A 23,952-nucleotide genomic window follows, 5' to 3' on the forward strand; every position below is an offset into this window, starting at 1 on the left:
AAGATGTATCTCATCTAATTCAAATACTTTATTTTATCAATAACATAGTTAGCAATCAGCATTTCAGTTATCACAAAGAACAGTGTAATTTGGGTTAAAGTGTAGGAAATACATAGTTTTGCTCTTAAGCAACACAGGATAAAGATTTTATAAAATTATACAATGGAGTCAATTAGCTATGTTTGGAGAACTCAAGATTTTTTAAAGAAAGCATGTACAGTACATATTTTCTATTGTAAAAAGAGAAAAGACCATTTAGGATTTGGTGTTTGATCTTGGTTCCAAAATCCCTGATACTTTATGTCTTCAGTTTCATTTGTATGTTTATTTTCTGAAGATTCTCTTAGTATTTTAAAGGTAGTCATCCTACCGGATGTCCTTGTTATTGAGTTAATATCACAAACCATAAAAACATCTTTTAAATTTAAGATACAAGTATAAAAGAGAACCCTTTAGTGTTAATGGGGGCATATTTTGTGTTGCCTATTTATTGCTAAATATAATACTAAAACTTCCTCTGTTTTTCCCTCCTAACTTTTGAATTTAAAAATATATGGAATAGAGTGCCTCAAACATCTATGTTGAATTTTATCTTTTATTCCTGTTTAGCTTAGAGAAAAAAAAAAATCACTGAGATAGGCAGAACAACTAAAACAAACAGACAAAAAAACCCTCAAAACATGTCCGTCAGTATAAAGAGTAGTGGAAATAACACAGGCTTTGGAGTCAGCAGAACTATGTATAAAAGTTGGCTCTGTTAATTATTAACTATAAATGTGGGCAGCTATCAAAGTTTCACTTTTCTCATCTTTAAAGTGGGATTATTTTTAGGATTAAATTACATTACATTTAATCCGTTATATCTCTTCAAACCATGAGTAACAGAAATTTTTACAGGCTATATATCACGAAATCCAGTGTTGTTTAATTCACCAGTTCATTAACACTAATAGAGATACATATTTGTTTTTCTTTGTTATTTCGATATGACAGCTTTCTCTTTGTTGTAAGATGACCACAGCAGTTCTTAGGAGTCACATCCAGATAGGAAAATGTCCAGAGCAAGAAGAGGGACCATCTCTCCAGTATTTCTCTTTGAGCATAAATAACTTTCCCAGAAATCTTCCCCCAATACACTTCCCTAAATCTCATTAGCTAGAACAGGGTGTCAGGTTCTCTTTAAACCAATCACTGCCAAAGGGAATGATTGGGTAATAATCAGAATTTACCTCTAAACTGGGAGCTACATCACCTTTCTGCTGTTTGGATGCTGAACAAATTCATGTTTCTTTTAACAAGGATGTTAATAATGAGTATTGGGGAGCCAACCAATTTTATCTGCTACATGTGACTCTCAGAGTTTGATCCCTTGGACCAGTAGCATTATATCACTTGGGAACTTGTTGGAATTCAAATTCTTCTGCTCCATATCAGAATTTTTTATCAGGAGCTCTGTGGGTAGGGCTCAGCCCTCTGTGTTTTAATGGGCCCTCCAGGTGATTCTGATACAGGGCCAAGTTAAAAAACCACTGTGTCACGACAAAGTTTACTGAGGAAAGAATATATTAATACTATTTGCTCAGAGCTACAGCTTTGCACAACTCCAGAGAGTACAATGTGAATAAAGTGCAAAGAAGAAAGTGACCCCTACTAGGAAGTTCGACTGCAAATCTAGACATGTCACCATCACGCTTTACTGATTTCAACATAGGTAAAACACTAGCAAGATTATTGGTACTTAGTAAGTAATCAATAAGTGTTGGTCTGCTATTATTCTGGAACCATATTATGCATGAGATGCTGTGGTGATCACTTTCAGATAGCTTATCATATTTGGAATCCAGATCTGAGATCTTCTGCACCAAGAATACAAGTTACTTACATTTTCACAAGAAAATATCAATTTACCCTGTCAGCACTCAGTATCTAAAACAAATGGAAGTTCTTTTTTCTGATAACCCTGAATACCCATCCTTCAAGAACTAATTCACTATTGACATCAATTTCAAATAATGTATGATTCACTCCTGTCAGAAGCCATGCTGAGATTATTCATTCATTTATCCATTAAATTTCTGCCTAGAATCAAAAATTTCAAAGTCCTATTTTTGTATCATATCATATCAGAAATCCAAAAAGGTGCAAACCAAAAATTCTAGGACTTTAACTTTTTGAAGAAGCAGATGATAATGTTGTATAAAATAAATATTCTTTTGAAGAATGCCTTTACATCTTTTATAACACTATTTGTGAAGATAATTTTTGTTATGTTTTTTAATAACAAGAAATATAAATACATAAGTGATACATTCACTCCCCTTAGCATATAATGTTGAAGAGGAAAACCTTTTTAAGTCATTCCCAGTGAAAACTTTTAAGTGCCGAGCCCCATTTTAGTAAATAATATGAACCATGTAGTACATTGCTTCACTTTTGCCTGGAATGCAACAGATCAGTTTTATAATTAATTGCTGTACCTTAACTCTAGAAGTTTTTATGTAATTACACTTGTCTTCCCTAACTTTTGTTATGTGGCTGTTGATTATTTTGGCCTTGTTTTAAGTTTTAAAAGCTTATTGTACCCTTTCCTCTTTTTTGAGCTTCTTTGAATTTTTTTCTCTTTTGGAAGTAGGAAAGTTATAAAGATTAATCTCTCCTTCCATCCACTCACATATTCTTACCCCCATGATTCTATACACCTATCTTTTCTTCCAACAACCCATGCTTTATTTTACTACCCATTCATCTGTCCATACATCTGCTATCCTCTTGTCCATTCATTTATCTTTTTCTAATGTCTTTCTGCTTGTAACCAAATGTAGCTAGAAAAAGTGAGCACAGTGCACGTGTGATTATGAATAGACCTACAGATCCAGAGAGTCTATGCTAGAAATAGACCAGTTTCTTCATTTTACAGAATTCTAGCTCCCTTAAAAAAAAAAAATTGACTAACCTTCCACAATCCTAGCTTACATTGATGCAGAGGTTTCTGGATTTCTGTAACTATTATAAAAAATTTTAGCAGAGTTATAAATCTTGATTTACTTCAGTAGACTTGTTTAAAATAATGTTTGTAAACAATGTACATAAATCCAGCATTACAAAAAAAGAGTTTAAAGGGTAAATATTTATAAAATAAGTCACTTCAGTTGCCTTAAATAGAAGCTTCCCTGCTGCATTTAAAATATGACTTTTCTTCATTTGATCAAGAAATATTAGTAAAAGCAGTAATTCAATACAACAGGCTCTCATCTCTCACTCAAGAAGTTCACAATCAATTTTTATTCGACTTTCTAGAAAAACATCTATTGAATGAATCATACGTGCATATATATTTAAATCATATTAATCTGGGCTCCCTGACATTTTTTTTTTTTTTTTTTTTTTTTTTGCTGTATGCGGGCCTCTCACTGTTGTGGCCTCTCCTGCTGCGGAGCACAGGCTCCGGACACGCAGGCTCAGCGGCCATGACTCACAGGCCCAGCCGCTCCACGGCATGTGGGATCCTCCCGGACCGGGGCAGAACCCGCGTCCCCTGCATCGGCAGGCGGACTGTCAACCACTGCGCCACCAGGGAAGCCCAATCCCTGACATTTTTGATATATTGATTATAATAGCAAGAAGGTTCAAGATAAATGAATATCAGATACAAGAAAAATCAATTTGTTCTTTAAAAATCTTAATATTGTACACTTGTACATAGGAAGCCCTTGCAAACCTTGTGATATTGAATGACTAAAGGGAAAGTAAAATCACTACTGTCAATGAGATTGAGTCTCTACTCTTTCACTGTAATATTATAACTCACTAAAAATAATGACAATTCTGTCAAAGTAAAAACAACAAGTTGTCACTGAAATTTCAGAACATTTTTAACATATATTTCAACTAGTATAATTTCAGCAGATGTGAAATTCCATACCCTCCATACCCTTAACACAGTAAGCAAAGATATCTATAGTTTCTCAAAGCACAAACAAAACATACATTTTCTTGTTTAGGTAGTCACCTATATTTATACAAAGGTGAATATATATTGACCAAAAAAGCTAAGAATGGTATCAGTAAATAGAACCTGACACAATTTCGCAATGGCCCAGGACATTTCTAGGTGCCAAAGAAGGTTTTTTCCAAAGGTTTATAACTCGTATTTGTGAAGTATACATAGAAAAACTACACAGATGATACTCACTCTTCCAGGATCTAAACCAGTGTCCTACAGAAGACAGGTGCTCAACAAATACTTAATTGCAAGTATTTAGAATGGTGCTAACATAATATTTTGCAAGGACAGAACTGAGCTATATCTATACTGTTTAAAATGATAGCCACATGTGATGAGCTAGAGTGACTGAGGAAGTGAATTTTTAATTGTATTTAGTTTGTATCAATTTAATGTAAATTTAGTTAAATAGCAGGATATTTCTAGCAGCTAGCAGATTGGGCAGCACAACTTTAGCAAGTAGTCAAGTGTAAGCAACCCGATGATACATACCTCGATGATACACACCTCAAAACAAATTCATTTGTTCATTTGTTGCTACTTACATTTGGTTTTGGGTTTCCTTCCCCTGCCCATATCCTTGTTGTCAATTTTATATTTTTGAATTTGTATAATGTTAACATGCTTACAAGAGTTAAAAATACAGAAAATATACTCAGCCACTGATCTATCTTCTCATATTTCTTCTACCCAATTCTTAGAATCCCTTGTAAATAATAAGTTTCCTTATTCCTTTATCTTTCATGTGAGTCTTTTTTTTAATATTTGTGAAAATAAGCAGATTAAGGATGTGCTTTTTTATTTCTTCTTCACTCTTACACAAAAGGTAATATATTGCTACATATGAAATCATAAGTTTGTGCTCACACCTCCAATGCAATCCCATCTCATAGGGTTCTTTGTCTTATCACATTCCATTGTAGTACCTCTCTTATACCATTGTGAGAACCCTGGCTCTCAAAAATAACTACACGTTTCCTCATTGTTTCCACGTACAACACACAGAAATATCCACAGGTATTTCTGACTGCTTTTATGACTCCACTATTTTCTCAGCCCCATATCTTGCTCCTTTGATTCACTTTTTATTTTAAGAATCCATTGACAAGTATATCCCTAATGAAGAGTTCATGGAGATTAAATATTCTGTGTACATACATGCCTGAAAAAATCTTTATCCCACTGTTCACTTAATTAACTGGCTGAGTATTGAATCTCATTTCTGAAATAATTTCTACTTAATACTTGAATGCATTGCTTCATATTTTTCCTCTTTGTAGCCAGTGTTGCTCATGAAAAGTCTAATACCAATCTGATTTAAATATTTTATAGATGACCCTTTTTCTCTTGAAGATTTAGTTCTTCTCTTTACCCTCAGTGTTCTTTAATGTTTGAGGATATGTCTCAGCATGGTTATCCTTGCATCCAGAAGTAGAGTATGGCGGTAATGGGTACAGGCTCTGAGTCTGAATACCTGATGCTGAATTCTGACTCTGATACCTACCCCTTTCCTGAGGAAACAAAGGTGACTTGACCGAGTTTCTGATTTTAAGAGCTCTCTGTCAGGATTTTGGAAGTGGCTGAGTACAGGAAAACACATGCAGTTAGAGACATAGGATCTTTAGCAAATGTATGTCTTTAGTGTCAGCAAGTCCAAGAGACAAGATTGCCTAGCACGGTTAGAAGCATGGGTGGGCTGGTGATCAGGGAAAGTTTCACAAAGAACTGATATCTATGAAGATAAATATGAAGAGTGGGTAGAAAGTTACCAGGTAGACAGGGTTAAGAAGAGGGCTGTTCTCAGGCATATAATCATAGACAGCTGGACAGAGAGAGTTGGAGTCTGGGGAGCTGAGATCAACTCTTTTTATTCTCACCCAAGAAATCCCCAGCAACATGTGAAGGACAACCTCAACACCACAAAGATATGTCAAACAAAGATATGTTTCTCCTACTAGAAGCCTTCCCAATCTGTCTGTACACTTCAGCATCTTTAAAGACTTTTCCCCCCTAGACATTTCTATTGACCTAAAAAAATAAAACCGTCAGTTAATTTACCAGCAAAATGGATTTATTCAGGAACAGCAAAGAACTGCAACTCAGGACATGGAATCTGTGGCAAACTATAGGCAGGTCTGGAAAACAAAGGAGAGGAACATTCTTTTATGGAGAAGGAAGAGTGGGCGGGGCTGTTACAAACAAAATGTACATTGGAAGAGACTGGGAGTTTCCAGTGTAGGGGCTTTTCACTGGCAGAGTTGAGACAGTCTCTCATTGGTTGGGCTATTGCCAGGCGAGGAGAAATTCTTCCTTCCTCCTGCTGGGTAGTAAAATAGGAACTTTCTTCCTTTCAGAGATGCAAAGGTATGTCTCTTCCTGCTGAGTCTGCAATTGATAACAAGAGAGCTGCCCCTTCTGTCTTCCCAAGTCCATTGTAAATGAGGTTTCTGTTTATTAATGTTTACATTTCCCTGTTCCTGTGGCCCATGTTCCTATGGTCATCAGTGTATGATCCCCTGCACACTGATCTGTATTTAGCTAGAGATACAGATCATGGAGCTCCTTTACTTCTCTATTTTTCTTTCACTCCTTTCCTGTGTATGCTTTTCTTTTTTTTTAAATTAATTTATTTATTTTTGGCTGTGTTGGGTCTCCATTGCTGTGCATTGGCTTTCTCTAGTTGTGGTGAGCAGGGGCTACTCTTTGTTGCTGTGCGCAGGCTTCTCATTGCGGTGTCTTCTCTTTGTTGCAGAACACGGGCTCTAGAGCGCAGGCTCAGCAGTTGTGGTGCACGGTCCCAGTTGCTTCATGGCATCTGGGATCTTCCTGGACCAGGGCTCAAACCCGTGACCCTTGCATAGGCAAGTGGAGTCTTAGCTGCTGTGCCACCAGGGAAGTCCTGTGTTTTTCTTGATAGTAGAAACTGAAGAGGTTAAAGAATGATCTTAAGCAATGGATAAGATGGTGGGTGATTCTAAAGGAGGAAAATTTAAACTGTTTAAACTCAAGAACAACAAGAGAGTAGATAAACAATGAAAGTAATCCAGCGGCTTAACCAGAACACACACACACACACACACACACACACACACACACACACAAACCCTTGATCAATATATTAAAAAGGAAGAGGGAAATATACCCTCCAGAAAGGCTATAATGTAAAAGCTGGAATATGCCAAGTGTTAGTGAGGATGTAAACCAGCTAGAACTCTCAGGCACTGTTGATATGAATAAAATGTGTTCCAAGCACTTTGGAAACTGTCAGTGTCTATTAACATGGTACAAAAGTATATTCTGTGATTCAGAAATTCCACTGATAGGTATAGTCCCTGAAAATATATATGTAAATTCCCTGAAAATATGTGCATATATTCCTAGCACCAAAAAGTGCACAATACTTCATAGCATCACTATGTATAGTAGTCCCAAACTGGAAATTATCCAAATGCCCATTAACTATAGAATGTATAAATAAATTGTGGTATAATTGTACGTTGGAATACTATACAGTAACAAGAATGAGAAATATAAACCTACCTACAGCAATATGAGTCAAATCACATAAGTTTAATGTTGAGTGAAACTTGATACAAAAGAATATAAACTAAAAATAGAACTACCATGTGACCCAGCAATCCCACTACTGGGCATATACCCTGAGAAAACCATAATTCAAAAAGAGTCATGTACCACAATGTTCATTGCAGCTCTATTTACAATAACCAGGACATGGAAGCAAGCTAAGTGTCCATCAACAGATGAATGGATAAAGAAGATGTGGCACATATATACAATGGAATATTACTCAGAATAAAAAGAAACAAAATTGAGTTATTTGTAATGAGGTGGATGGACCTAGTCTGTCATACAGAGTGAAGTAAGTCAGAAAGAGAAAAAGAAATACTGTATGCTAACACATATATATGGAATCTAAGGGGAAAAAAAAAAGGTCATGAAGAACCTAGGGACAAGATGGGAATAAAGACACAGACCTACTAGATAATGGACTTGAGAATATGGGGAGGGGGAAGGGTAAGCTGTGACAAAGTGAGAGAGTGGCATGGACATATATACACTAACAAACGTAAAATAGATAGCTAGTGGGAAGCAACTGCATAGCACAGGGAGATCAGCTCGGTGCTTTGTGACCACCTAGAGGGGTGGGATAGGGAGAGTGGAAGTGAGGGAGATGCAAGAAGGAAGAGATATGAGAACATATGTATATGTATAACTGATTCACTTTGTTATACAGCAGAAACTAACACACCATTGTAAAGCAATTATACTCCAAAAAAGATGTAAAAAAAAAAAAAAGAATATATACAGTATGATTCCATTTGAATTAACTGAAACAGGCAAAACTAATGTATTCTCTTAGACCTTTCCAGTCTCTTAGTGTGGTATATATCCATTGTAAAACAAATTACTTCAAAATTTAGTAGCTTAAAACAGCAAATATTTATTATCTTTCACATTTTCTGAGAGTTAGGAATCCAGGAGAGGCTTAGTTGTGTGATTCTGCCTCAGTCTCATGACATTGAAGTCAAGATGTCATCTGAAGCTGCAGTTATTTTGAAGGCTTGAGTGAAACTAGAGGATCCACCTCTAAGCTCATGGCTGCTGGTCCAAAGCCTCATATCCTTGCTGGCTGTTAGCTAGCAGCCTCTGTTCCTTGCCATGTGGACATCTCAATTATGCTGTTCACAGCATAACATTTAAACATCAGAGCAAGCAGTACATGAGAGAGAATGACCAAGTTGGAATTCTTGAAGTCTTTTTTAAATAGCCTAAGAAGCAACATCCCATCATTTATACTATGTTCTATTTGGCACATAGATCTGGCACAATGTGGGGAAGGGCTATACTAAGACGTGAATACCTGGAGGCTGGGATCATTAGAGGCCATGTTGAGTGCTGGCTCTTACACCTGGTAAAAATTTAAATTGATGAATTTTGAGAGGTTTGATAGTATAGGAAATTGCATTGATATTTTAACTATTTGAGAATTCATACTAAGAAATACAAAAACAACTAATAAAAAAATTTTTTTTCAGAGGCAACTTGTTAACTCCATTAAAATAGTGTGTTACATAATGAGCAGGGGTCATCATAGACCATTACTTGGTCCAGGTCCAACTTTAAATACTTAAATAGTTACATTCATTTAACCAATTATTGTGGTGTTAACAAATTTGAAAATGTTATAAGGAAAATTGTGAAAGAGCTAACTTTTATATTAGGTAGTCATGACTAAATTCTAAAACATTTAAATAAATGAATATTATTTATTAATATTAATGTATTATTGAGAAACATCAAGATTAAGCTTTAGGGAAAACAGCTAAGTCCCTAAGGCACTGGAGATACCCAAAGCTGGACACTCAGGCTAATTAAATGATCCAGAATTTCATATATAGAAAAAAGATCTCTGCCAAAGGGGGAAAAAAGTATCAGTATAGTATCATGAAGCCATGACAACAAAGTCTTTTCTGTTATTTTATTTCTTAGGGGTTTTTTTTTTTTTTTGAGCTATTCTAGACGTTTGAAAGGTAGGGGTAGAGTAGAATAGTGAGGCCAGTATGGCTCTTGTTAACTGTGTGATGTGTCATAAAGCACTCACTCTGATGCTTGATTCTCTCATTTGAAAAAAGAAAAAATTCTCACCAGTTATTGACTTTCATGATACGTAATCTGTGAGGGACCAAACACAGTACTGATACATACTTTTGGCTTCCTTAAAAAAAAAAAAGGTATGAATCTTGATAATCAATGTTTGTTCAATAAATCTAAAAAATGAAGAGTATGTGACATTTATAGAAGTCATGCATATGCTTAATTGCACTTTCTGCTGTAATTTCTTCCCACTTACTTAGCATCATGTAAAGAAATGGTGACTTAGCATTATGTGAATTTTCAAAGCCAAATACCTCTATCATTGGTAATTTTCAAAGATAATAGTATGATTAGAAATATTTTAATCTGCATTTTATTAATGATAGAAAACATAATTTAGTGACATCATTGGAGATGATTACCTATAATGAGTCTGGATATTTTTCTGACCTACTTAATCCAATAATTATGTACCCTTACCTACTTTCAAAAGCACTTAATAAACTTAGCAAGAAATGATAAGGGATAAAATATTCCTGAGTTAGTACCAGAGAGAGACTCAAGGCCTGGGAGAAGTTGGCTCTATTGCCAGAAAATTAACATTAATTTAGAAATTAATTGACATTAACATTGATGTTAATTAACATTAACATTAATTTCAGTGCCCCAGGAGCACTGAAATTTAGAAGCCTAAAGTATTTTACTTATCAAAAGGAGGCAGTGCAGCTTTGGGGCTCAGAGAGCAAGCTCTGGAGTCTCAGTTACCAGCCTGCCACTTATTAGCTGTTTGACCTCAGTTTCCTCATCAGTGAAATCAGGATAATAATAGTTCCTGCCTCACAGGGCTGCTGTGAGGATTAAATGAGACAGTGCATACAAAATGCTTAGCACAGTGCCAAGATGAGTAAGCACTCAATGGATATTATTATTCTGACTATTCTGAATAAGGTTGGTAGAGAAAGTACAGACTTCTAATGAGTTCAGGACTGACTTAGAATTTGGCCGTATAAAATAGACAAGATACTTTGAAGTTGACAAGATATTGACCCAAAGGCCACTTCTGTTTAGTAAATCTACACTCCAAAGTTCAGAACAGTTGATTCTACCTGGGATGTCAAATGATTAGAGTGAATCTGTTTAAGGTGTTTCCCTCTCTGATCAATGATTGTATAACATGATGGATGGTATACTGTGTATAAACCTTGTTTTCTTGAAATGTAGGTAGATTATGGATTTGAGATAGCTTTGTCAATTTGTTTTTACTTCTAAATTACCACTAACTGGCTACTTAATTATACTCTGTATTTTCTTGAAAGCATTAAAAAATTTCACGCCCACTCTGATCCAAGCAACCATATGTCCATAGTATGAATAAAGCACACCCACAGCTGATGTTTAAGCTAATCAAATGAGAAATGTATTACATGTCGGCTTTGAATAGTTCATTTATGCTGTTAGAGTGAACAAAGTAGTAGTTTCCATCTGTACTTCAGAAATTAAACATTTGCTTCTCAAAGATTTTATTTTAATTGGAACTAATATTAGTTTCTTAGTAAGAGGCCCCTAAAGGAGTTAAATTGAAATCACGTTGCAATAATGAAAAGGCTATGATGTATTTTCCTTAAAATATGCCAAATCTTTCTCACATTATCTCACATGGCAGTGAAAACTAGACCTTTACATGATTTGATGCTTGTCTCTCTGTTTTTGGCCAAGATCTACATAGGACGATGATAGGAGCAGTTTCAAATTGTAGAGGCAGTTAGTAACAAACTGAAGATGTAAATAGAAAGAGTTAAATTATTATTGTATGGCACACTTGTTTGGTGGATGAGAAAAACCTTTTTTTTAGTGGGGAAGACTGTGAAAAGAGTTTTATCAGTGGTAGACCACCAGAAGTTTTGAGACCACATCTCTTTGTATTTATCTATGTCTTTAGGGTTAATAGCGGATGTCAAAGTGATTAGGAGCCTCTCTGTCATGTTCTTTTGAGTAGAAGTTTTGTTGGGGTGTTTGCTGTTCACCCCAAGAACCTGAAGGAAATGTGAAATAACTGGACACATTTCCGTAGGAGTTTCCTCCTCTCTCAACACTATAAAAAAGTAAAGATTAACTCATTAAATATGTCGAATATTCTTATAAGCCCACATAAGTATATTTTTGGAGATTTCCAAGTATGAACAAAACCTAAATTACATTGAAATGCAAGCTTAACATGTTGAATTTGTACCTACATTTTTGTGGGTTTTTTATATTTATTCATTCATTAACTCATTCAATTACTTAATTCAATTACTTTTCTACTATGTGCCAGGCTAGACACTTGGGATACAAACAGGAAATAGTTTCAAGGAACCAGTGAACATTTTTGAACACTGTAGTGATATGACTCACTAATAAAACAACTTATTGAGAATCTATTTTGTGACAGACACTGTTGTACTTACTGCTAAGAGTTGGTTTTGTCAATAAGATTATACTTATGATGCGTCTGAAGGATGAGAAGATCTTAGGCAGGAGGACTATGGTGAGTGCTCAAGCAGGAGATAATGATGACTAGAGGTAGTGGGGCTGCACTGGCAATGGATTTAAAATGTACTTGGGCTTCCCTGGTGGCACAGTGGTTGAGAGTCCGCCTGCCGACGCAGGGCACACGGGTTCGTGCCCCGGTCCAGGAAGATCCCACATGCCGTGGAGCGGCTGGGCCCGTGACCCATGGCTGCTGAGCCTGTATGTCTGGAGCCTGTGCTCTGCAACGGGAGAGGCCACAACAGTGAGAGGCCTGCGTACTGCCAAAAAAAAAAAAAAATATATATATATATATATATATATATATATATATATATATATATATTTATATGGTAGAGGAGATTACACTTAGAGGACATTTGGATATAGAGGTTAAAAAAGAGTAGGAGGTAAAAGAAAACACCTGAGTTGTTTTCATTGATGACTGGGCATCAAGATAGAAAATATTACAAGAAAATTAGGCTTTCCAGGTAGAAAAGAATGTGTTTAGGTTTAGATAGGATGGATTTGAGGTGTTATGAAAGATTTAGGTAGAATTTTGCAGTGGACCATTTTGGATTTATAGCTCTGGAATTCAGGGAAAAGGTTAGATTAGAGATACACTTTGGGAGTCACATCTAAATTAGTAGGAATTGTGGTTCAGGAGTGTTTCTCCTGCACAAAGTGTTGTGAGTTAGCTTTCTCCTTGCCTTTGTTATTCTGTTCACTGAAAGTGAGACAATGATTTCATGAAATCTCACTACTGAATAATATTATCCAATAGAAGTTTTGGTATGATAGAAACATTCCATATTGCCATTCTCAAAACAGAATTCAATAGCCATAAGTGTATACTGAGCACTTGAAATGTGGTAAATGTGATCGAGGAACTCAATTTCAAATTAAATTAAATTTTAATGAATTTAATGTTTCATAGTCATATGTGGCCCTGTGTGGCCAGGTGCCCCTTTTTATTGGATGGTATACCTAGAGAATGGACAGAGGAGAAAAGCACAGTGGATAATCCTGGTGGGTATAGTAACTAAGAATTAGGGTATAGGTGATACATTTTAGTGAGTGGAGGAAAGATGATACTAGATAAAATATGGGTACCTATGTATATTGCCAACATTTCCCCATATCAAGAACATGGCAGGTAGGATTGCAAGACATGGTATGCCATACATGCAGATAGAGATTTGGATGTAGGAAAAAATAATATTTATTAATATTTTTGTGTTAGATAAAGTACTATATCTTCCAGGTTTGGAATCATTGCTCTAAAAATTAATTGCTTTTATCCTGCATATTCACATGGGGAAGAAACTTATTAAATATGATATGGTATAGTAGTTAAAAGTCATATTAGCAGAATGACTCTGTGAAAGATTCTTGATTTATCTGTGTCTTTGTCATTCAACTAAGTATGAACCCCAGGTTAATACTGGGTTTGTTTTAAGACTTAAATCACAGCAAACACTTAGAAAACTGCCTTGAATCTACTGAAGAGTTAATGCATGTTGTTATCATTAACCTTAAAAGTAAAGTCAGAGAAACGTTTTTAATTGAGTCTATTTTGAAACCTTAATAAAAAAAGGGCATTCTATGGATTGGCCTTACTGATTGATATATCCCTAAACTCATTCAATGTTGTGTTATTTTACATAGAAACGTTTTGCATATAAGATCATCAGCTTCTTTGCATTAATCTTTTTTATGATGAGGAAATATTTTATCAAAAGAAAGTTTACAGTAGTTTTATTATTTCTATGGGATAGAATTAGTATCCTTAGTTAATTTTCTTCTATTAGCAACTCAAATGTTTTTTTTCTTTAAATATTTTTTATGTTAACAATTTCAACTATTATTCACACCAATTCCTTTTTGTCATTTCTTTGAGCTTACATTGGATAAGATGAAAAATAATTATATGGTTCCAGACTTGGTAAAAACAAAAATGCTATAAAGGAGAAAGATAATCTTTTAAAACATTTCCATAACGATGCCTTTCTTGTCTTTGCTTACCTTTGTATTTCAGAGATTCAGGATTATCCTACCAAAATGTTTTGTCTCCCTACATTTAAAAAATAATTGAAATTTTATTAATTAAGTATTTGTTTAAAAATATGATTCTCCATTTCCTGGAAACTCCAGAAATCTGAAAATACCAATAGTACAATTTTCTCTTTCTTATTCATTTTAACAGCAATTCCGGAATTTGTAACACAAGTGAATGTTGCCTTGGAAGCCTTAAGTAAAAACTCTTTGGATGTGTTTGATGATAATCAGTTTGTGGACATCTCAAAAAAGATCTATGATACAATTCATGATATCAGATGTTCAGTCATGATGATTCGGGTAAGTTTGCTTTACCTTCTATTGAATTATCTTAACACTTTTCACCATCTGGTATGCCTGGAATGATTGCAAGAAATGTTTTATTTCTATGCCGTAATGTCAATGCTAAAATCCATTAGAACTTTAGAAATTCGTATGTATCCCCAAAATCAGATATACTGTCACAAACAACACTTTTACTTATGTATATGGTTGTAACTTATGCAAATGAGCACATTTAACTGCCACATGTGCAGAAATGATAGAATTCATTGTGTACAGGATTTGCTGAAGTGTCACATAGCATATCAAAAGCCAAAGAACAATACATAAAGTAATTTACTTTCTTTTCTTGAGCAGAAAGGAGAGGATCTTTCTCATCACTACTGAAATTTATAGAAAAATGTGTTTAAAACAAGGTATTTCTATGGCTGAACCCTCTCACACTAGATCATAGAATCAGAGTGTTTTGTAAGAAATCTCACTTGTAACTGCCAGAAACAAGATATGTTTGAGAGTTGTCTATTTGGGAGAATATATACCATCTTCCTGAGTGTGAAAGTGAGTCGTTTGTTGTGGGCACACCTCAGAATTATCTTACCTTAGGGAAACAAAATCCAGTTTATCCACCTATTCACGCTTGGTTAAAGGCCACCTCTCTTCAGAGGTGTTACCAGAGCCTCCTGCAGGGCCAATCAAGCTCTTGTGGCCAAAAAATCCACCCTGAGGCAGAGTAAAGGAAAGAAGAATCAGTAAGACTGGTGAGTGCAATTTGTAAGTATGAGTAGAGTTCAATTTGAAGGCCTCTGGAATTAACTGTTAGTAAGACTGTGAGATAGAATTGGATGTACTGAGGAGATAAGGATGGAGCATCAGTAGTATCTGACAGGTCTGAATATCATAGGTTCATGGAGCAGTTCATAGAAATGGAGCCAACTGAGGACCTTGTAGGGAAAAGAGCCAACAGAAGTAGAGGAGCCTGGAAGGGCAGATGGATGCTTATGGAAGAAATTGTAAGAGAAAGTCTAGAGGTGTCAAGACATGGGATCTAGTACTTCAGAGCTTGGGAATACCTACAAGCAAGCCAGTTATACAGAGAGAAACCTCAATATATATTTATGAACAGCCTAGAAGTATTTGTTTATATGTGACTGGGAATAGTGGTACTGTACTAGTACTATGTCTGAACTGCAAAGTACCTTTGCCAAATAGTTTCTTCTTCTAACAAAAGTTTTTATTCCTTACCTATGTGGACTAGGTGACTAGTGGGCTAGTATTAATTCAGAGCTGGATAGGTGGAACCAGGAGGGAAACACTGAAAGTATGAAGAAGGCACATAAACTTCAGGAGGTAGCTTTACAAGAGTGAAAGCCCCACATTTCCAGTATCTCTTGGTGGATATTTGAGAAGATAAACCAGTGAAATAGCATAGGTGAACCAGGGCAGGGAATGCGTTTTGTTTTTTGTTTTGATTTTTTCTGCAAAAGCTATCTAGGGACAAAAGTCTTATAACCTCTCCCACTTGAATTTCTAGTATTTAAAAATTTTCTTATTATCAAAATAGCTTACTTATAACAAACTAAATTGTCTTGCCATTATTTCTATATATCCCTCATATGCAGTAGTCCTCTTTAGGGCAGGAGGACAATTTATTATAATTATTAACAGCTTTAGAGGGCAGTAATTTTTCCCTATAGTCATCTCTTTTTCAAGGTAAATGCTTCAATTTCTTTTAACTTTTCCTCATAGAAATAATTTAGTATTTTGTGTTCTTTACTAGTCCTTATTTAACTTTTCAACAAACTTCTCAAATGAGACTATCAAAAAGCATACTCTAATTAGAGCCTGCCCGATGTCAAATGAAGTGGAAGATGTATTCTTACATTACTGCTATTAATACAGCCAACTACTGTTAGTCTATTTTTTCCCCTCTTAAACACCATGATTATTGGATAGACAATAATTTTTTTTTGTTTTTATTTTTTATACTGTCGTTTCCTGTATATCCCTTCTCCATTTTGATTTGATGTGTTTGCTCTTGGCCCCCAATCCTAATGCTATTAAACTTCATTATATTTCTAAATGATTCTTCATGTAATTTATCAGGTTGTTTTTAATTTTGGTTGGTGACCATACCTAAATTAGTATTAGTTAGAAATATGAGATTATAATCTTAGTTCCTTCATCTAGATTACAAATAAAAATATTAAATTATATTGGCCCTTAATCCCTGTTGGATAGCTCCAGTTAAGTGCATTAGTGTTAAGATCCCTTAGAATCTGATGTTCCAGCCAGCTGAGAACATACTGGTAAGTGATCGGTTTGAAAGAATGTTTTGTTTTGTTTTTTTGCGGTACGCGGGTCTCTCACTGCTGTGGCCTCTCCCGCTACGGAGCACAGGCTCCAGATGCACAGGCTCAGCGGACATGGCTCACGGGCCCAGCCACTCCACGGCATGTGGGATCCTCCCGGACCGGGGCACGAACCCGTGTCCCCTGCATTGGCAGGCGAACTCTCAACCACTGCGCCACAAGGGAAGCCCTGAAATAATGTTTTTTTGAATGTTGAGGTAAAGATACTCTTTCTTCAAACACGTTTTATGGCCAAAAAAAAAAAAAAAAAAAACAACCAGATAAAAGCAGAGATCCTGTGCTTGAAACCAAGCAGGATAGTCTAGAGGCCCATTATCTGTGTCCCTACACCCCCAGTCTCCTAGACAGCTGCTAGGGGCACCTGTATAGCACTTCTGCAGTGATTCCTTGGATGATAACCCATAAACCTTTGTACTTAACTGCTAATTGGATTATAGTACGAAAATAGAAGTCTAACTCAGGTGTAATTAATGAAAATCTTTTTTTTTTCCCTTTGAGGACTGTCCCTTTATCATAGAAGATAATAAAATTGATCTGGTATAATCTTCTCTTTAAGAGGTCAGATGTAATGCTGACCAATATCCTGAACTTAGAACTGCAAAACTTTATTTAGAGTATCTAGAGAGTGTCAACATTAAGGCAATACATGTATAATTATGCAAGTTCAGGGAAGGCTAAGCTATGCTCTTGAGAATGTGTGTGAGTGTTACAGAATCCAGTCTTGTACCTGAATTTTCATGAGTGTTCTTCGGTGCTCTGGAGATGATAAAATACTAACTTAAGATCATAGCCTGATATTTTATAGTTTTACAAAAAAATATGATTATACCGGTCTTTAATATTTATTTTGATGAATAACTATGTTTGCCATTGTTTAGATTATTTTAAAAATTTCTGAATCAAATACTGTGACATTTACTATTATCTCCACTGGATTCAGTGTACGGACAATTGAGTTTGTAGAATCTCATTCTTAACCTTGGAGAGTAGGAAGTATTAATATTTTTTATCTGTTTGGTGTTTAATATCTATGTGTAAATTTTACAGTGATTAAGAGCTGTATGGTCAGGCCACTTAAGGGGACTGTTCTCTTGTTCTCTGTACCTCCCCTGCCCGACCAGTGCCTGCTTCACCTATATCTTATGCATATGGCTGACTTTCCTACATAGTTGCCCCAGGCCCCAGCTAGTGATTGTTATTATTAAAGGGGGCTGTGAAGGGCATTCCCCTCTGCTGGTTTCCCTGGTAACTAATGAGCCCACCTGTAATCAATTCCCCTGTAACTGGCAAACTCCCCTTTCTCTGGGAGTGAAGACCGCTGCCATGTCCTGCCCAGCGTCTGAAGTACACGGTGGGGTGTCACTCCAGGACCTTGCTTCAGACGTGTAAGATCCCCCATCCATTAAACCACTGATGTCTCTGTTGCTGACTCCCAGCTCTTTCTTCAGTCTTGAAGCTGGGCAAGCACAGGACTTGTAGGCCTGTGCAGTGCAGCCCAGCAAGAACCCTAATAATATAATGGTTAAAACTAAAGCAAGTAACAGATCTCACTTAGCTTCAGTTTCCTCCTTTGTAAAAGGAACTTGGTATTATACCTACTTTAAAAGATTATTATGCTGACAAAATGAGCTAACAGAAATGAAGTACTTAGTAAATAGTAGTCTAATAAGAAGATAGCTTCTATTGCTATTACCACTGTGAATAGAACTAGTACTACTGAAGCCGCCTATGATTTTGTATATCTTGAAGAATGTTAGCTATAGAAGCTGTAAAAATATGCTCATGGAGCAACGTGAAGCTAAAAACCAAAAAGTAACTTGAAAGGGTGAAGTTCAAAGATTTATTATTTTTCTTTCGGTACTGTTTACATTGTATAAGAGGATAGCCATGTTTATTAGCATTGGGTATCTGAATTATAGTTGATTTAATGAAAATTTTGCTTTTGAACCCATATTACTTTAAGCTAGCATTATAATTCTGCATATTGTTTTTCTTAACCTCTTGAACCATACAAGGAGGCTTAGTGGCTCATCTTTTTGGTAAAAGGTGCTTAACCAGAAATAGAGGAAATTTGATAAGGATGGCATAAGTGAATTGTGAGAGACTAGCATGGGTGGCCAGAAGTGAAATACTCTCAAAGAGAGGAAAAGATTCAGCAAAAATTCATCCTGTAACAGGTGTTCAGAATGTAGACTTTCATATGTTTTCTTTGTGAATTTTCACATGTGACTTATCAAAAGTTCTCTGAGAATACAAAGAACTTTCCAAAGACGAATGTGAAGATTTTCAGGACCATCATAAATTTAGATTTTCTGTGTTAGTTTTCTAACTTTATGTTTCAGGGAAGAGGAACATATTTTGGATATCTCACTTGGTGGAAATTAATTTTTGATAAAACAAAAATAAAATAAATATAAAAACATTTACATGTCCCAGTTTACATGGACCATCTTTACATGAATCATTTAAATGGATTGGAACATAGTTTAATATACAACTTCAGCTTATATAGCCAGAAAAACCTTTTGTGTCCAATTCTACTGTGTGTATAGAAGTGGATAGTTTTATAGCTTTTACTGGAATAATATATAATTTTAAAAATTTAAATTACTTGCACTGTCATGATTTCTTTGCACTTCTTTCATTGTCCACCGTAGTGTCTTTTGTTCAAGACCTCAAAAATTTTTTTTCTTTATATGTCTTCTGGACTGAGCTGCTGTTTTTCTCTTTGAAGTCTCACTCAAACTGCCAGAGAGAAAGGCTATGGTGGTGTCAGTTAGAAGCTAACCAGTGTAGAATATTATCTTGTACAATTAGAACTGTGTAATGCAATTTGGAAATGAAGAAATAGTGAAAAAAAATACTGTGTAAAATCAAGACATGCATTGAAGTCCCTGTTTTACATTACCACTTACATTGTTATTTTACATGATATCATTAGTTTCTTCGCTGTGGAGGGAAATGAAAGCATACCATTAAATTACTACTTTTACCTAGTAAAGTAGCTTTAAAATTGTACTTAAAATGAAAGACAAAACACTGTTCCCTAAGATTAAGAACAAAGTGAGAATGTCCATTTTCCAAAGCAGTGCAATGTTTTGGATGTTCTGGCTGGAACAGTAAATCAATAACCATAATAATATTAATAATAATAATATAATAAATAAAAAGTATATTGGTTACAAAGGAAAAAGTGAAACTGTCTAGATTGGTAAATTATATTCTCAACTACATTGAAAATCCTAAAAAATAAATTTATAACAACAAAAAAACCCATTCCAGTAGAACTGATAAATAAGTTTAGATCACAGAATACAGGATCACAGAATACAAGGTCAGTATACAAAAAACAATTATATAATGGGAGCAAGGGAAAAATAAAAATAAGGGCAAAATTAATGAAATAAGAAAAGTACAATAGGGACTTCCCTGGTCCTCCAGTGGTTAAGACTCGGCGCTTCCACTGCAGGGGGCGCAAGTTTGATCCCTGGTCAGGGAACTAGGATCCTGCATGCCACAGGGTGCAGCCAAAAAAAAAAAAAAAAAAGAAAAGAAAAGTACAGTAGAGAAATACAATGAAACTCAAAGTATATTTTTCTATATAGTAGTAACTAACAACTAGAAAATATATCTTTTAAAAGTACAGTATATTTCAGCATTAAAAATAAAATAAACTTAGTGATAAATCTAACAAAGACGTACATGATCTAAACTCTGAAAATTATAAAAATTTCAATTTTACAAATATTCAAAAATATTACTAAGAAAAACTAAAATCACTTAAATATTTGGAGTTTATCATATTTATGGACTGGGAGACTCAATATTGCTAAAGGTGTCAATTTTCCCCAAATTGATTTTTTTTTCCTGCTGTGTTAGGTCTTTGTTGCTGCATGTAGGCTTTCTCTAGTTGCAGTGAGCGGGGGCTACTCTTTTTTGTGGTGTGTGGACTTCTCACTGTGGTGGCTTCTCTTGTTGCGGAGCATGGGCTCTAGGCGCAAGGGCTTCAGTAGTTGCAGCACATGGGCCCAGTAGTTGTGGCTCGTGAGCTCTAGAGTGCACGCTCAGTAGTTGTGGTGCACGGGCTTTGTTGCTCCGAGGCATGTGGGATCTTCCCAGACTGGGGATCGAACCCGTGCCCCCTGCATTGGCAGGTGGATTCTTAACCACTGTACCACCAGGGAAGTCCCCCAAAATTGATTTTAGATTTAATGATGTCCCAAACAAATTCTCAGCAGACTTTTATGAAGACTAATAGTCCAAGGTGGTTACATGGGTGTATACATTTATCAAAACTCAAAAAATTGTACACATAAAATTACATGTAAATTATATTGATAAAGTTAATTTAATAAAATAATGTTTTGCCCAGTAGCCAACACCTTAGAAAACAGGCAGTTTTAATTAGATAAAGTTCCACCAAACTGTATTAATTAGGACTAATTAGAAAGGTCTGCATGGACTTCTGAAAATGCTAACATTTTGAATATTATAAAATTAATACCTTTCTACTTTATAACTGGCTGCTTACCAAATATTTCTAATGCATGACTCCTCTTTTGTTGATTTTTATTCCCTATATTTGTGACTCATTACTTATTATCTTAGATCAGGGGTTGGCAAACGTACGGCCTTAGGGCCAAATTTAGCCCACCATCTGTTTTGTATGGTCTTTGGGTGAAGAATGATTTTAATATTTTTAGATGGTTGAAAAATTTGTAAGAAGAACTTCTGAAATGTGAAAATTATATGAAATTCTAATTTTAGGAATACAGACACACCCATATATTATACCTTGCTCTTTGTGCTACAGCAGAAACTGTGTGGCTCACAAAGCCTAAAACATTTACTATTTGGCTCATTACAGAGTAAGTTTTCTCACCCTTGTTTTAGATAGTCTGTTTTGACTGTTTACCAAAATCTTGAATGACTTGCCCAAGGATCCAATCACTCCTTTATTAGTTTTCCCTTATAAATCCAATTGTCCAAAACATTTGAATATTAGAATTGTTTTTCCTTCCAAGTTCCTTGAATCATGTGACCACCTAGAACAACTTCTGCTAATTCTTCCTATTCCCAGGGGAAGGGATGAATAGGAAGTGTCCCAGCCTCCTTTCTCCATCCTCCTTTTTACCCTGAGGGCTTCCACGCCTTAGGTGCTCAAATTTTCCTACCTTTTCTTTTGTAGTTTGAGCTATCTGTGCTTCTTTCTTTGAAAATTTTACATTCCTGCCCTACTATTTTGCAGAGAGAGTCCTTTAATTACTAGGACTCACCTTTCTCTAAAAGCTGAATGGAAATTTTTTTGCATTCTGCTTGGTATTTTCATTCAGCAGATAAAATTAAAGTTTAGCTTAGCCTTTGATTATCACACATTTTTAAATTCAGTTTTTGAGACTTACATGATGTTGAAATTCATCAACTTTATTCAACTTATTACTTATTACTTCTTTTTTTTTGTTATAGTAGTAACAAATTTGTCCAAAGATTATTGGATTGCAAATGAATTTTCATAAAATAAGTACTTGCTGAGTGAAGTTAAACATGCAGTGAATTAGGGTAAGTGTATGTCTTGGTTTCCTTAGGACAGATTTGGATTATCCCCCTTTTCACTCTCGAAAGTATCAAATTTGGATGATATATTGTTATGTTCACTTTAGTTTCTGGGTCCTGATTATGCTGCTTGAGGCCCCATGTTGCACCATTTTTACCCACCAGACTGTGTTCCACAGTGCCTGGGCACTAATGATCACAGTTCTTTATCAAGCCAGGTTTTCCAACATTTTCTTTCCATAGGCCTAAGTGCTAGCAAATGTTCCCTTCCACTCTTCATGCTCTGCAGACCCTTTGTTGACTGTGGAGAATCTATTCAAGCACCATTCACATTTATTTAACATTCAAGAATTTACACCTTTTCTTTTTTCAGTGGAAAGCAGATTTCCTGAATTCATCTTAGTCACTCTACATTCTCACCGGAGTCTTGCCAGGGAATACCAACTAAAGCACTTTGTCCTTTTTGGAAATGATATGACTCCTTTATAGTGTCAGAACCAGTTTGTAGAGAAGCCAATTTCCAGCGGGCTTTCTAAAAGAATTTAATAAAAGACGTGCAGCAGAGTAACCTTAGCTTTATATGCAGATTTAAATCAGACATTACTGGGAAGAATTCTGTAGTGAGGCTCTTGCTGTTTCCCCTGAAAACAAAGAGTTTAAGGCAAGGAAAAGCAGAATCGCCTGCTAGCACTGGTCAGCAAGAGGTGAGACTGTATGCTCTCAGTGCACTTAATGACCTTCCTCATGTGTGCACCATTTGAAGAGACTTTTGACTAAGGGAACAGAGGTGACTAGAGTAGGAAAAAGTGTTCATTGAGAAACCTGTTGGTTAAGCTACAAAGCAGCACCAGTCAGTGATCTCTGTTGCTCATGCTGGGAGAGAGATGTTCAGCTTGAAGTCATTCTGAGAAGTGCTCTTTCACCAGAGGGTCAGAGCCGTGGACTGGCAGGAGAGTCCATGGTCCAAAAGGGCTTTGATGCAGACTAGCCTTGCACTCAGGGAACTCTACACAAGTGCTATGCAGAGCCTCTGATTCAGAGTAGCTGAGTTTAAGGAACCAAGCATCTCTCTTTGAAAGTACCTTCAGGGGAAATAGCTAGCACTGTGAATAGAAAAATAATATGGGGAGGATGGGAGGATGCTTAGTTGTGGAGTCTTAAGGGATTTTTTTTTTATCGTTTGTTTCTGGTAAGTTAATTATTAAATAATTTATTTCAATTTTTATAACTAAACTTGCATTGGTAATTAAATAAATTAGTAAATATATTAAGCATTAAATCTAATAATACGTTTTTATTATTTTCTATTTTGTTTTCAACCTAAAAACTCTTACAGGGGGCTGATCGCTTAACTCAAGTGAAATGTTTGGCTGCCCACATTTCAAAAGTAACTTTTGAAATGTTGAATAAGCCTTCTAGAGAAAAAAAGTCTGAAAGATACAATTTATGAAGTGATGACTTTTAGGAAACAGACTTTGGCATAACTCATAGTAGGACGGATATTGAGACTTTTGTATTTCCACTATCCGTAAAGTAAATGATGGAGTTTAAAAGGGAGAAATA

General features: G+C 35.5%; 1 protein-coding gene across 1 annotated transcript in view; it reads left to right on the top strand.

Moving 5' to 3' along the window:
* The window catches only part of CTNNA3 (catenin alpha 3), a 1,652,440-nt gene that overhangs the window by 1,314,459 nt on the left and 314,029 nt on the right, over positions 1-23,952 (top strand). Inside the window, exon 12 of the mRNA XM_060092416.1 lies at positions 14,334-14,485. Within this exon, the coding sequence (XP_059948399.1) occupies positions 14,334-14,485 (152 nt within the window). The remainder of the gene's footprint in view (positions 1-14,333; positions 14,486-23,952) is intronic.

This window comes from Mesoplodon densirostris, chromosome 1, assembly GCF_025265405.1.
Source record: "Mesoplodon densirostris isolate mMesDen1 chromosome 1, mMesDen1 primary haplotype, whole genome shotgun sequence".
NCBI classification, from domain to species: Eukaryota; Metazoa; Chordata; class Mammalia; order Artiodactyla; family Ziphiidae; genus Mesoplodon; species Mesoplodon densirostris.